At 33.6% G+C, this 13312-nt stretch overlaps 3 protein-coding genes across 9 annotated transcripts in view; 1 reads left to right on the top strand and 2 right to left on the bottom strand.

The window, feature by feature from the left end:
* The window catches only part of LOC126747559 (sex peptide receptor), a 489101-nt gene that overhangs the window by 28490 nt on the left and 447299 nt on the right, over positions 1-13312 (top strand). The gene's annotated exons all lie outside the window — the stretch shown is intronic.
* Positions 1-13312, bottom strand: part of LOC126747556 (peroxisome assembly factor 2) — a 128846-nt gene that overhangs the window by 86766 nt on the left and 28768 nt on the right. The gene's annotated exons all lie outside the window — the stretch shown is intronic.
* Positions 10962-13312, bottom strand: part of LOC126747555 (pleckstrin homology-like domain family B member 1) — a 170412-nt gene continuing 168061 nt past the window's right edge. For all 3 annotated transcript variants that reach the window (XM_050456278.1, XM_050456277.1, XM_050456279.1), the window contains one exon: positions 10962-11448. In XM_050456278.1, coding sequence (XP_050312235.1) covers positions 11260-11448 — 189 coding nt within the window. In that variant the 3' untranslated portion in view covers positions 10962-11259. The remainder of the gene's footprint in view (positions 11449-13312) is intronic.

The following is a 13312-nucleotide window of genomic DNA, read 5'->3' as shown; positions in this document are numbered from 1 at the left end:
TAATGAATGTTGCAACTGTTGACTATTGGGACAAGCTGTAGTTTTTTTTAATTAAAATAAAAATCACATGTGTTTTAGTTACATTCTACCCTTTTTAGTAAGGAGTGTCTGCCGCATGTAAAACAGGTATTAAATATATATTTTTATAATTACTAATGCAACTTATGTTGTGCGACCGAAGAGCCAGATAGCGAAGATAATTGATTGAAGAATTTTGCTGTTGGGTCGGTAAAAGAAAAGAAATGTATGTAAGGAAAATATCGCATGCAACATGCAATTTTTTCCAGTTTGGTTATTGGGTATTTTTAATGAAACAAATTTTTACTCTGTGGTAGCACATTCATTGAATGTTCCTGCGTGAATATTCTCCTAATATCGGTATTTTACATTTTTTAAAGTCGCAGTCCACAGTCACTGGAGCCATGCAGTCAATGCCCATCAGAAGGAGAGGACATTCCTGTATGGCCCGTGACCAATTTTTTGCGTGACCGGTCTCGCCAGCACGTAGTTCGTTCCTCATTGCATCGAATTGCACAACGAGGTCCAGAGGCGGAAGGCTCAGCAGAGTCTCAAGCGCTCTAGTTGGCGCCGTCCGCATGGAACCCGTTATGCTGAGACATGCAAGACGTTGGACTCTGTCCAGTTTAGCACGAATTTTCGCTTTCTCCGTACATGGCCACCAAACGATAGCCCCGTATGTGAGAAGAGGCCTCACAATGCGCGAGTAGATCCAGTGGAGGATCTTAGGAGACAGACCCCAGGTATTGCCGAAAGCCCGCCTGCAGGCCCATAGCGCGCAGGTGGCCTTCTTCATTCTGGTGTCTGCATGATCGTGCCAGGAGAGTTTGGGATCTAACGTGATTCGAATAATTTTACCTTACGTAATAAGAATTTTTAATTCTTTTTTACAATTTTTACATATATAATGGAAAATTGCAATAATTTCATAATTTTCAATCTAAAAGTCATTAATGTTGAATTAAAAATGGCAAAAATGATTAGAATAAAATATTCAATAAGAAATGTGGAAAACATTAAAGTTTTCAATTAAAATGTCAAAAATATTTAAACTTTTCCAGATTAAATTTTAATAATAATTCCAGATTAAAAATTACATCCAGATGAGTTGATCCTGATTTTAATTCAAATCGACCAAATTTGCAATTAAAGATGTTAAAACTATTACAATTTTTACTATTTTTAATTAAAATCAAGTAAGTTGAGCAAAACAGGCTGTGACATGTTTTTTTTTTATTTATTTAACGTTACATGAGGTAAAGGATACTGGACAAGTTAGTTCTCCTCTTCGCCCTAAAGTGGGTTCTGGTAAAACTCGCTCTATATCTGATGCAGCCACTAAGTGATGGTCCTCTTGTTCAGGCCAGTGAAACACTGAACTATGCGCGTTTCGGTTTGATTTTTTTTAAAACTTAATGGTAGGTTGCGATTCTTCATCAAGCGTTGTTATTTGACCAGCATAGAAAAGTATACTTTTCTTTCCTTTAAATGAGACCAAAACCCAGTTTCCAATGTTAAGGTTTTCTACCCCTTTGAGAAACAATTCGTCTTGTTTCAATGCTTCTTCATCTTCCTCTAACCTTTTTGCGTAAGTCTCAAAGGTGACATCGTCGGATTCACTGTCACTTAAAATTTGCGGTTCGTCTTCATCTGAAGAGCTCTCATTAATATGTTTTGCTGTTATTTTTTTTGATTCCTTCTTTGTTTTCTTTGCTAATTCTTTCGCTTTCTTTGCTTTATCTTTCGCTATTCTTTTTCTTGTTCAGCCTTTTTCTTTTTTTCTATGTTTTCTTTTGCTGTTATAATTTCAGCTCCCGAAGCTACCCTTTTTCTTCTTTCTTTTTCGTTAGGGCGGGGCGATTGCCTCACTGTTTCCAGCAACAATTCTTCAAATGATACAGAACCGCTACTTGGTGCTGCTATTGGTTCTGGTCGCGGTTCTGATGCTAGCTGCTGCGTGGTTGGTTTCTCTCTCGATGGCTCTTCATGGCTGCTTGTGCTGGGTTCATTAAAAGGTTGTTCTGTGGCAGGTTGGGGATTTCTCAAACGTTCTTCATATCTTCGTAGAGCTTCTGGATCATATTTAGAGCGGCCGATGACAGATCTATTAAATGGGATTAAAGCTGGATGTATCTCTTTCCAAATTGTGCTCACAAGTACCGAAAAATCTTTCTTTGGTATTTTAACACCCACATGTTTTCTTTGGTACTCCGCTAATTTGGAATCCCACCGTGACTTAAGGCTCTTAAAGACCGCTAGGTCCATAGGTTGTAATAGGTGGCTGGAGTGTGGAGGTAATTTAAGTACAATTATATTATTTTCGACAGCCGCCTCGATAAGTTTTGGATCTAAGTGCGTTGAATGTCCATCATACAAAAGCAGGATTGGTCTTTCAGGTACAACGTTGCGAATAGAAAATCATCATTAATGACAGGCATATTTACATTTACATTTATTTTATTTCTGAAATAGACTAATATTTTTACATAATTGCGTTCGAGCTCGAATTTTAATAAGGGCATTTTTAATATATCATAATTATTTAATGTTTCGTAAATTTTAGGTTCTGTTATTGAATTTGGGATTTTAGTTGGATTTTTTGCTGCGTCACTAACTAGTTGTTTTGTTCGTGACCTAGTTAAAACAAAAATTTGTGAGCTTGTTTCTGTAATACTCTTTACATTTTCAAAGTCAATTCTTGACAACGCGTCAGCAGCAACATTTTCACTACCCTTAATATATTCTATCTCAAAGTCAAACTCCTCTAAATCTAAACGCATTCAGGTAAGTTTAGAAGAAGGATTTTTCATTAAGAACAAATAAACCAAGGTCGATGATCCGATTTAACTAAAAATTTTTGTCCATATAAATAACAACGAAAATATTTAATTGCCCAATGGATTGCCGTTAATTCCTTTAAGATAGTTGGTTTGTGTGATTCTCCTTTAGTAAACGTACGAGAAGCATATGCAATAGGTAGGTCATTACCATTACTGTTTTGCGAGAGAACTGCTCCACACGCGATATTTGATGCGTCAGTCGTAAGAATAAATTGTTTACTAAAATCGGGATACTGTAAAATTTGGGGACTTATTAAGAAATTTTTTAGTAAAGAAAAAGAATTTTGACAATCTCTTGACCACACAAATTCGGTATTTTTCCTTGTTAATTTATTTAGAGGATGTGTAATTTCAGCAAAATTTGGTATAAATCTGCGGTAGTAATTGCAAAATGCTACAAATCGTTTTACTTCATCACCAGATTTCGGAATAGGATAGTTTTTTATGGTATTATATTTAGATTCATCTGGTAAAATGCCTTTGTCTGTAATTTTATGACCTAGAAAGGTAACTTCTTTTCTAAAAAAATCACATTTTTGTGGATTTAGTTTCAAGTTAAATTTTCTACATGTTTCAAAAACATTTTTTAAATTTCCTAAATGATGTTGTTCTGAACAACCTATAACGATTAAATCATCTATATAGAGAAATGCTTTCTCCAGTGTGATACCCGAAAATGCAAAGGACATCATTCGTTGAAAACTATTAGGGCTGACTGATAACCCAAAAGGTAATCTAGTAAATCTAAAAGACCCTTACTCGACACTAAATGAGGTTATATCACGAGAAGATTCGTCAAGAGGTATTTGATGAAAACCTGACATGAGGTCGACTTCTGAAAACCACTTAGCCCTACCTAATTGATCTAAAATATCATTAATTCGACTAATCGGATATTTATCTGCAATAAGCGATTTATTCACTGCTCGAAAACACTGCACAATAAATCGAAGGTTATTTTATGTTGACTGAAATATTTTTATTGTTGTTTACTAATTGGAGGCATCTGATTTCGAATCTGTCGTCAGTTTTACTCTAACAGCTCGAGTTGTTTAGATATAGCTACGTTCTTCTCATTTATCTTTATTTTTGGTTTTTTATCTATTATAGTCGCGTCTTAGATAAACTATTGTAATTTTCATTATGACTTCGCTAAGAACGGTCTGCATTAACGATCCGAATTGTTTTTGTTATATTTGTGGTGAATATGTTTTTCAAAAATTTCGATTGAATATGTCAGACTTTGTGAAACGAGCGTATTTAGAGTGTTTTGGGTTTCCTTTGGAAACAGATAACAAGTGCTGGGTGCCCAATATTGTGTGCAAAATTTGTGTTGAAGAATTATGTTTATGGGCCACTAAGAAGAGACTCTCTTTTAAATTCCAATCCCCAATGATTTGGCGTGAACCTTTAAATCATCACGATGACTGCTATTTTTGCGTTGTTAATATAAAAGGAATCAACAAAACGAACCGCTCCAAATAGATTTACCCCACATCAACATCAGCTGTGAGGCCTGTAAGGAGCTCAAAAGATACATCTTTACCATTACCATCTACATCTACAGAAAGTTCTAATGAATTGAATGAACTGAGTAGCATGAGCGATGACGAGTTTGTTCCAGAAAATCTCTTTGAACCAAAACCATTCGATCAAAGTGCACTTGATGATTTAATTAGAGACCTTGGACTATCCAAAACTTCGTCTGAATTATTAGCCTCCAGATTAAAAGAGAGAAATCTTTTAACTAAAGAAACTAAAGTTTCTTATTACCGCACTCGAGAAAAAGACTTACTTCCCTTTTTCGCTGAGGAGGATAATTTTGTATTTTGTACTAATATTTCTGGTTTAATGACTGCCATGGGCTTGCAGAAATATGAACCAATCGATTCGCGTTTATTTATTGACTCGTCAAAACGGAGTTTGAAGTGTGTACTATTGCACAACGGAAATAAACTAGGCTCCATACCAATAGCACATTCAACTAAAGGAAGAATACCCCACAATAGCACTGGTCATGAACAAAATCAAATATAACGATCATAAATGGGTGATTTGCGTTGATCTTAAGATGGTAAACTTCCTTTTAGGACAACAAGGAGGCTACACTAAATATCCTTGTTTTATGTGTTTATGGGATAGTAGAGCAAAATCAGAACATTGGTCAAGAAAAGAATGGCCCTCTAGGGAAGCACTACTTCCAGGTAGTCTTAATGTTATAAATGAACCTCTAGTGCCACGAGATCGTATCATATTGCCACCCCTGCACATTAAACTAGGTTTAATGAAGCAATATGTTAAGGCATTAAATAAAGATGGTGAATGTTTCAAATATATTTCAAGGAAATTTCCAAAGCTAAGTTCAGAAAAACTCAAGGCAGGTATATTTGATGGTCCACAAATTCGCAAGTTGGTAAACGATCCTAATTTCACCAGCTCAATGTCAGAAATTGAGAAGAATGCATGGGATTCCTTTGTTTGGGTTATCCAAAATTTCTTAGGTAATAGGAAAGGTGATGATTACATTGCGCACGTCGAAGAGATGTTGTCACACTTCCAGCGGCTTGGATGTAACATGAGCATCAAAGTGCACTTCCTACACAGCCATTTACACCATTTTCCTGAAAATCTCGGTGACATGAGTGAAGAACAGGGTGAACGATTCCACCAAGATCTTCGAACCATGGAGGAACGATTTCAGGGTCGCTGGGATGCACATATGTTGGCCGATTTTTGCTGGAGTATTCAGAGTAGCAGTTCATTCAAAACTAGTAGAAAATCATATAAAAGAAAATTCCTGAGTGTATAGTTCTTGTAATTAAAAATGTTTGTACGTTGAGTGTATTTTTAATTCCCAAAAATACTCCCTCCTTTTAACTCAAAAACTAGAGCTGACACATATAAACTGATGACATTATTTAATATCAGCATTAAAAATAAGCCTAGAATCATAAAAATATTCCATGCAACATACATGCTGTTGGGCGGTGAAATCAATACATAATCTCCAAGTTTTCTGTCCATTTATGGATTTTTTAGGAACTAATAGTACCGGACTATTATAATTTGAAGTTGATGGTTCTATTATGTTATGATCAAGCATTTTTTCGACTTGTCGATTAATTTCATCTTTTAAAACTCGGGGTGTTCTATAGTTTTTAATATACACTGGTTTAGGGTCACTTAATTTTAATTGTTGAGTGTAAAAATTGTTAACAGATAATTTGTCAGTTTTTAAAGCAAAAATATCGGAAAATTCTTTACATAAATTTAAAACATCTTGCTTTACAAATTGCGGTATATTATTTTGATTAAGTTCGTTTACTAATTGTATTTCACGATTTTTGGGTTCTATGTCAATCTTATATACATTAAAATGACTAAGGTCAGTGACTTCTAATTTAGAAAGGTCTATATCTACGCTTTCAGGTGTCGTATTAATTATTCTTACAAGGGGATTTTTCCCATTAATAATAGATCGAGCAACAAAAACACCTGGGTGTAACTCTTTATTTAAAACTACTGAATCCTGTGATAGGTTTTTTAGGCTATCGACTTGCCTTATGACTTCGCACCAAGGGGAAATGTGAACTGTATTTTTCTCTGGACCACTAAATATAGGAACTACATATTTGAAGCCCCGAATCTGCATGCTTAGGGTCCAATTTGAATAGTCAATAACTGCCTGATATTTAGCTAAAAAATCACGTCCGAGAATACCATCCCCTGGAATAGGAAAATCGGAATCTACTATATGAAAATTATGATGTAACCCTTGATCTTCGAGCCAAATTACAGTTTCCGTCTCACCCAATGACTTAGTTAACCCGTCCGTTACGCCCTTAATTTCGCTGCTATTAGCTATGTTAATAATCTGATTATTATCAACTTTTGTGCGTTTAAAAATGGAAATATCAGCCCCTGTATCGACTAGCAGTACATTTTTAGATTTAGTCATATCTATATCAAGTAATACGAAATTTGAAAGTGTAAGATCTAGATGAAATATATTAGTTAATATTCCATTTCCCCCAATCGAACCGGTTGGAGGCTCGATTGGTTTTCCGGAATTTCTGCCCTAGTGTATCTTATTGAAGATCTATTGTTATTATAATAGTTTTGCTGGCTATTATTAAAATGTTGTCGGTAATTATTGTCATAGTTACTATAACGTTATAGTTACCTCGCCCTCTTCGAGAACCCCTGAAATTCAATCTTCCGCGATTATTATTAAAGACTTGTTGATGGTCGCTGTTTCTATATCCATTTTGACCACCTCTACCGCGATAGTTTCGACGATTAGTTTGATGCAAACGAAATACGTTAGATTGGTTAGGGTCAGAGCTAACATTCATAAATTTAGTCAAACAATCATTTATTGTTGTAAAAGTGCCGGCTTGCATAATTAAACGTGTTTTTTCGTTACTTGCATTTTGAGTGAGAGATTTTACCGTAGTTTCTACAGTGTAATTTTGTGCAACTTGTGCTGGAACGCCTTTTGAAATAAAAGATTTTTGCAATTTGTCTGCCAAAGATTCAATTTCGACTGCGTACGAAGTTGCATCCTTGTGATTTTGTTTGTAATTTAAAAGTTTAGCTGTTAATAATCGAGAACTTTCACCCTTAATATTATTTTTAAGTTTATCTATAATTTGGTCAATTGATTGTTCGTTTGTTATTAAGCTACGAGCTTTCCCAGTTAAACGAGTTTTAATGAAAGCTAAAGCATTATTTTCGTGACCTGCTGAATTTGCTTTAAGCAGTTCTAAACAATCTAAAAATGATTGAAAATTTTCAAATGTTCCATCAAATTGAGTGGGAACTAATTTACTTGCAAGATTAAAGAAATCTGTTGCAGACACCATTGTTAAAATATTAGTCTCAGTTTCCTCGTCGTCGTCGCTTTCGTCTTCACTGTCTAAGACGTTAATATCTATTTTTGAAAAAATTGACTGTGGTATTATAATCCTCAGTTTTAATGCTAGAAAAGATTTTATTATTTTATCCCTAATATAATTAAAATGTTGTCTACAAATATTTTTCTCCAAAAGATCCAAAGACTCCCATGACTCCCTGACTATGCTTGTAAATTGATTATATAGTATTATAAGTTGATCCCTGACTTCAACTCGAACTATTTCACTACTAGGAATATTTTTCTTTAAAACCCTTTTTGATTCTTTAATTACGTCAGCCTTAATTGCTGCTAACTGTAAATTTAAATCTTCGTGTAGCATTTAACGTTAATAATGGCCAAAGTTTTAGGACTACTTGATAGTCAGATTCCATTTAAAGACTAACTCAAATATTTAAATAACATATAATGACAAATTCCTAAAATTATTAAACTAACGACTAAAGAACATAAGATAGATCTAAATATAAACTTACGTACTTATTTCTAGTAAACATTTCTTTGCTGAACCCTTTTGACATTTCACAGCACTTTTAACACCTTTAACACACCTTATTGTTTATTTTTACTGGGACTAACACTGCAAATACTATAGGACACAACTGTATCTTTTCTAAACAGCAGCAACGCTCGCTACTGAAGCAGCTAAATCTCTTCGGAGTTGTTTTTTCATGTTTCTTCTGCACGTCTTGTATATCTTCGAAGCAAACATGGCTACCAATATGCACAGGATAAGGTATAACACAACCTTAACATCCTTTGTGATATTATATTCTGCCTCTTGGACTATGAAGTTAGAATTAACTACTCCATTTTCTTCCACTTTTTGATCCGTTGACTGTGAAGTGCCCATTTTACCTTGCTGATTTTCGGTTTTTCACTTTATAGGCACTTACTTTTTAAAACGTAAACGTTACTTTTTTAACTAAAAGTTAATTTTTTTTTGTCTGGCAGGGTCGCCATGTGAAATAAGACGTCCCTTGTTGCTGCTATCAATCACATTTTATTAATACCCAATTATATTATATATATTGTTTAATTCACTTCCTAATTAATTATTCAGCAAAATACATAATGTCATTGGATTGGTATATTATAATACATGGAATAATACCTAATGCTTACTAAACTATTTAAGGTTAATGTACCCATGGTAACAATACAACATATTATTTAGATTGCACCATTTCCTATAACTAGAATATAATATAATTTGCTTATAAAATATTTTGAAGGTTATTGATCCTTTACAAGTACTTGGAAAGGTAGATTCCTTGGGAGCCAGCCAGGTACTCCATAGATTTTTTCCCTTAAAAACAATTAATGGAGGCAGTTTATCCCCATTGGCGTTGCCACCCATGAGAACTGTCGTACTCTCTCTTCCAGGCCTGGTGGTTATTCTTGAAGCAGGGGCATTTTTCTGACCCACAATTTTAGTTTTACTTAGATCGAGTTATAAATCTGAGAAGGCTTATTTTGCAGGTCGTTATTTTCTAAGGTTGCTTTTAACATGTCAAAATATTGTTCAATCACAAATGGATCATTGGCTTTTTTTTCTGGCATACTCCAGTCCTTGTGGTTTTCTTAAAGATAGCCTGTGCCTTTTTTTAAAGGATAACAACCAATCCTGGCCAGGTATTCCATCTTTAAATGGCGTTTTTCTATTATTTTTCGGGACATACTTTCCCACCAATTCTAAGATTTCCTTTCTGCTCAGCCCCCAACCCCACTTCTCCATGATTTTTATGGCATTCACTAATTTTTCTTCATCAGCTGCAGGTATTGCGGTGGGTCTTCCTTTGGACGTGCTTTTTGATCCTCGGGTTCCTCGTAGGTGTTTTTGAAGAGTGGAAAATGGGATTTGATACCTCTGGGCAGCACCACGAATACTGATACGATTTTCTTGGATGTTTCTGATCGCATCTTTTAAAAGTTCAGCACTGTAAGAAGGGTCTTGTTTCTTTTTTTATACACTCTCATTATTTTGAAGCAACTTACTAGGAACTGTATAAACTAGTCTTAGATCGGTCCTATTTTAAAGATTTCCACACTGTCTTTACAATTAATTAAAGTCTTTGGTGAGTATTTACACTATTTCTTCGATATTAGTCTTAGCCTGTAACAATAGAGAAAATGATAGGTTATAGCCTAAAAACTCAAGAAGGAGGAGGCTGTGGCAAATGTAGTTAGTGATTACATTTATCCAGTCTCAGTGATTACACTTACCCCATATGCGTATTTCGGTGGGGTAAATGTAATCGCTGGCATACATTTTTTGTTAATTATCGAAAATCAAATCTGATAGCAGAATCAACATCCTTGTCGAAAATTACCTAAGAGAGCAAAATATTACAACTAAATACTAATATTAGCAGTAGTAATAGGGAATTAAAATTCCTATAAGGCACTCACAAAATTATTATAAATGTCAAAGTACAAAAAAGAAAAAGGGAAATCTTTGAAACTGGAACTAAGAGGTTAATAATGAGTAATATGGGTATAAAAAGGGTCATATTTTCGAATTTGGAAGAAAATATGTTCCAACACGTTATAAAAAAAAATCATAGGGCTCGATTACATTTGCCCCATGATTACATTTACCCCACTTCACCCTAAACATTTTATATAAAATCATGAAAAATTTTACATTCGCCAATTAAAAATGTTAAAAATTTTCAAATTAATTTCTAATTAAATTTTTTTATTTCAGATTAAAAATGTGAAAAAAGCTAAATTCTTAATTAAAATCGTTGAAAATGTGACAGTAGTTTTCAATTAAACTCGGCGTTTAACGTTTAAAGAATTGTAAATTTTCTGTTACAATTTTTAATATTTCCAGATCAGATTTTCAAGATCTACCAAATTTGAATTTAAAAATGTCAAAAATGTTAATGCCTTATATCCTTATATTTCCTAATTGAAAATTTGCAAAAATTTGCCAATTGAATTCCAATTATTCCAGGACAAGTAACATTGACAAGTTTAATTAAAATTCAACCTGGGATTGTAAAAATTGTAATTTTTTGATATTTTCAATTGAAAACCTTAACAGTTTTACGGAAAATTTGACCTGGAAATTAGAAATTTAACGAGGAGAAATTAAAAAGAAATCCATAGAGAGATCCATTTATTTTCTTGAGCTACTTACCGCAAGAAGCTGAAACAGGCAACAATAAAAAAAAAACATATTCTTACACACAGTGTATATTTAAAAAAAGAAAGTGCTCTTCAATAAAATAGTCCCTAACTTTTACAATAAAAATACACGCATAATCTGTGGTTATAAAAAAATACGACTATGTACAATAATTCGAAGCGAATACCTAACCTAAGCTGCACCATAATAATATTCGCCTCCCTCCAGTCTCCTCAAAAAGGCACTAAGTAGTTAAAAATGATACTTAATTGTAAATTGAGCAAACGTCTCGAGAAACTGCTCAAAAAAAAATAACCGACTCAAAAAACAGTTGAATGTTAATAAAGTTTTCAAGTTCCATGTTCGAATTCCCTATAACCCTCTGCTCCAGTAAAAACGACATCGACCCAGATCCTCATCGCTTCTGGTGAAGGTGCCATTAAATAGTACAAACGCTCGTGGGTTTTTACTATGAAGGTTAGGTGAGGGTTGGGGGATTTTACGGTGTTGAGGTGGTCCAGGTAGACCTCTTCTATAGCCTGGAAGTAATAATTTTTATTTAGCTACATACAATAACCTCACAGATGAATAACAATAATTTTTATACACCTAGTGCAATAGCACCACTTTTCGTCAGTATGTGGAAAAACCATGTTAAATTTCACTTGTCTTCATTGTAATTAATCGTATTAAAATCAATTTAAATGCCTGAAGTAACGTTAAGATAATATCATGTCAGATTTTTGTTGACAAATATTAAATTGATATAATTTTTAATTAAAAATGTCAAAAATATTAAAATTTTCATCAATTCCATATTAAAATTTCAGATTACGATGATTTAATATTTTTAACTTGGAATTTAAATTTTTAATGGAACATTTGATCAGGGCCCTATAACACAAACACTACAATTGTTACCAGTTTACAAGTTACAATTAATTTACCGTACCTACAAGTCGTGATGAATTCAGTAACACATCAGAAACAACTACAATAATTGTAATTTTTTTACAATTGTAGGACTACGCGTACATATGTATAACAGACTTGTTAAAACGAGTTTGAGCTGTTTAGGATTAAAAGTTATGGGTTGTTTGTTCGTTCGTATAAGCGATACGGTGAGAAGGCTGATTTCGGATTTCGGTTAGTAAAATGTCGTCTAAACAAATTATTTTCGAAAGAAAAATGCAGTTTTTAACAAAAATTAAAGAAAACGAGGAAATTCTATTTGGTGCTTTCTCAGATAGACTTAAAAAGCAAGAAAAAAATCGAGAAATGGAAGGAAATAGCCCAAGTAGCCCAAACTATATGCTTAGTTCCAGTAGAGAAGGATTGGACCTACGTAAGAGATACTGTCTGGCAGAATTTGAAGAAATCTGCAATGGTGGGTCTTTCGTTATTGAGCAATCAACATAATTTATTTACAAGTAATTTTGACATTAAGTACTAAACCCATTATAGATAAAATATACACAATGACATAATATACTATTTCGCATTTATCTTAAAATAGACAACGCGAAAAAAACAGGGACTGGTGGAAAAGGCATGTTAACGGAAATAGATAAGATGATTTTGGATATTGTTGGAAAGGAATCACCAATTATTTGTGGACTTGGAGTCTCTGAGTCATTCGAGGTAGCCCAGACTCAGTCAACAGAAACGCCTGTAAAGTCCAGTTCAGAGATCTATTAGAATCTTTGATGTGTCGCAGATGCCGCAGTAACTAGTCCGTGCGCCTATGTCGTATTTATTGTCGCATGATATACATGTTTAAATGGCAAAATTTTAAATTGTTTATCTATGAAATCATTTTAAATATATGTAAAACCCCATGTTTTATAGTATTTTTTATTTTTCTTTCGAAAATGTCCATTTTTAGAAAGAAAATATTATCACAAGAAAATAATATCAAAACATTGACCGCGGACTAAAATCCAAGCATCTTAAAAAATATTTTAAACACTTCCAGCACTCACATACTTGTCACCTCTTTTTAGCCAGTCTATTAAACAAAGATAAAACACCTGCGTTCTGGCGATTCCTACTTCAGGCTGTGCAAGTGATTTGTATCTCTCTCTATCCCACTGATTTTGAAGATTACGGGGCCGTACCCAAATAAATTTTTGGGCTGTTCTTGTATTACTTTCGTCGTGTTTTTAAAGAGATCTTTATGGCAGCCAAAATCCCCATTAATAATTACCACCAAGTAAAAATAAATGTCAGTATTCTCTCATCACTTGTTATAAACACCCCACTGATGGCACTAAAAACTAAGCTTATTAAATTAAAATTTTTGGTTAAACTCATTTTACGTACTTAAATTTTATAGTTAAATTAAATATTACCTTGCTATCTACTATCTTCAATTTCAAACTTAATAAAACTAAACCCAAGAAT

The sequence above is a fragment of the Anthonomus grandis genome, chromosome 19, assembly GCF_022605725.1.
Source record: "Anthonomus grandis grandis chromosome 19, icAntGran1.3, whole genome shotgun sequence".
In the NCBI taxonomy this organism is placed as follows: domain Eukaryota; kingdom Metazoa; phylum Arthropoda; class Insecta; order Coleoptera; family Curculionidae; genus Anthonomus; species Anthonomus grandis.
The sequence above is the reverse complement of the archived record's forward strand: the minus strand, read 5'-3'. Positions and strand labels throughout refer to the sequence as shown.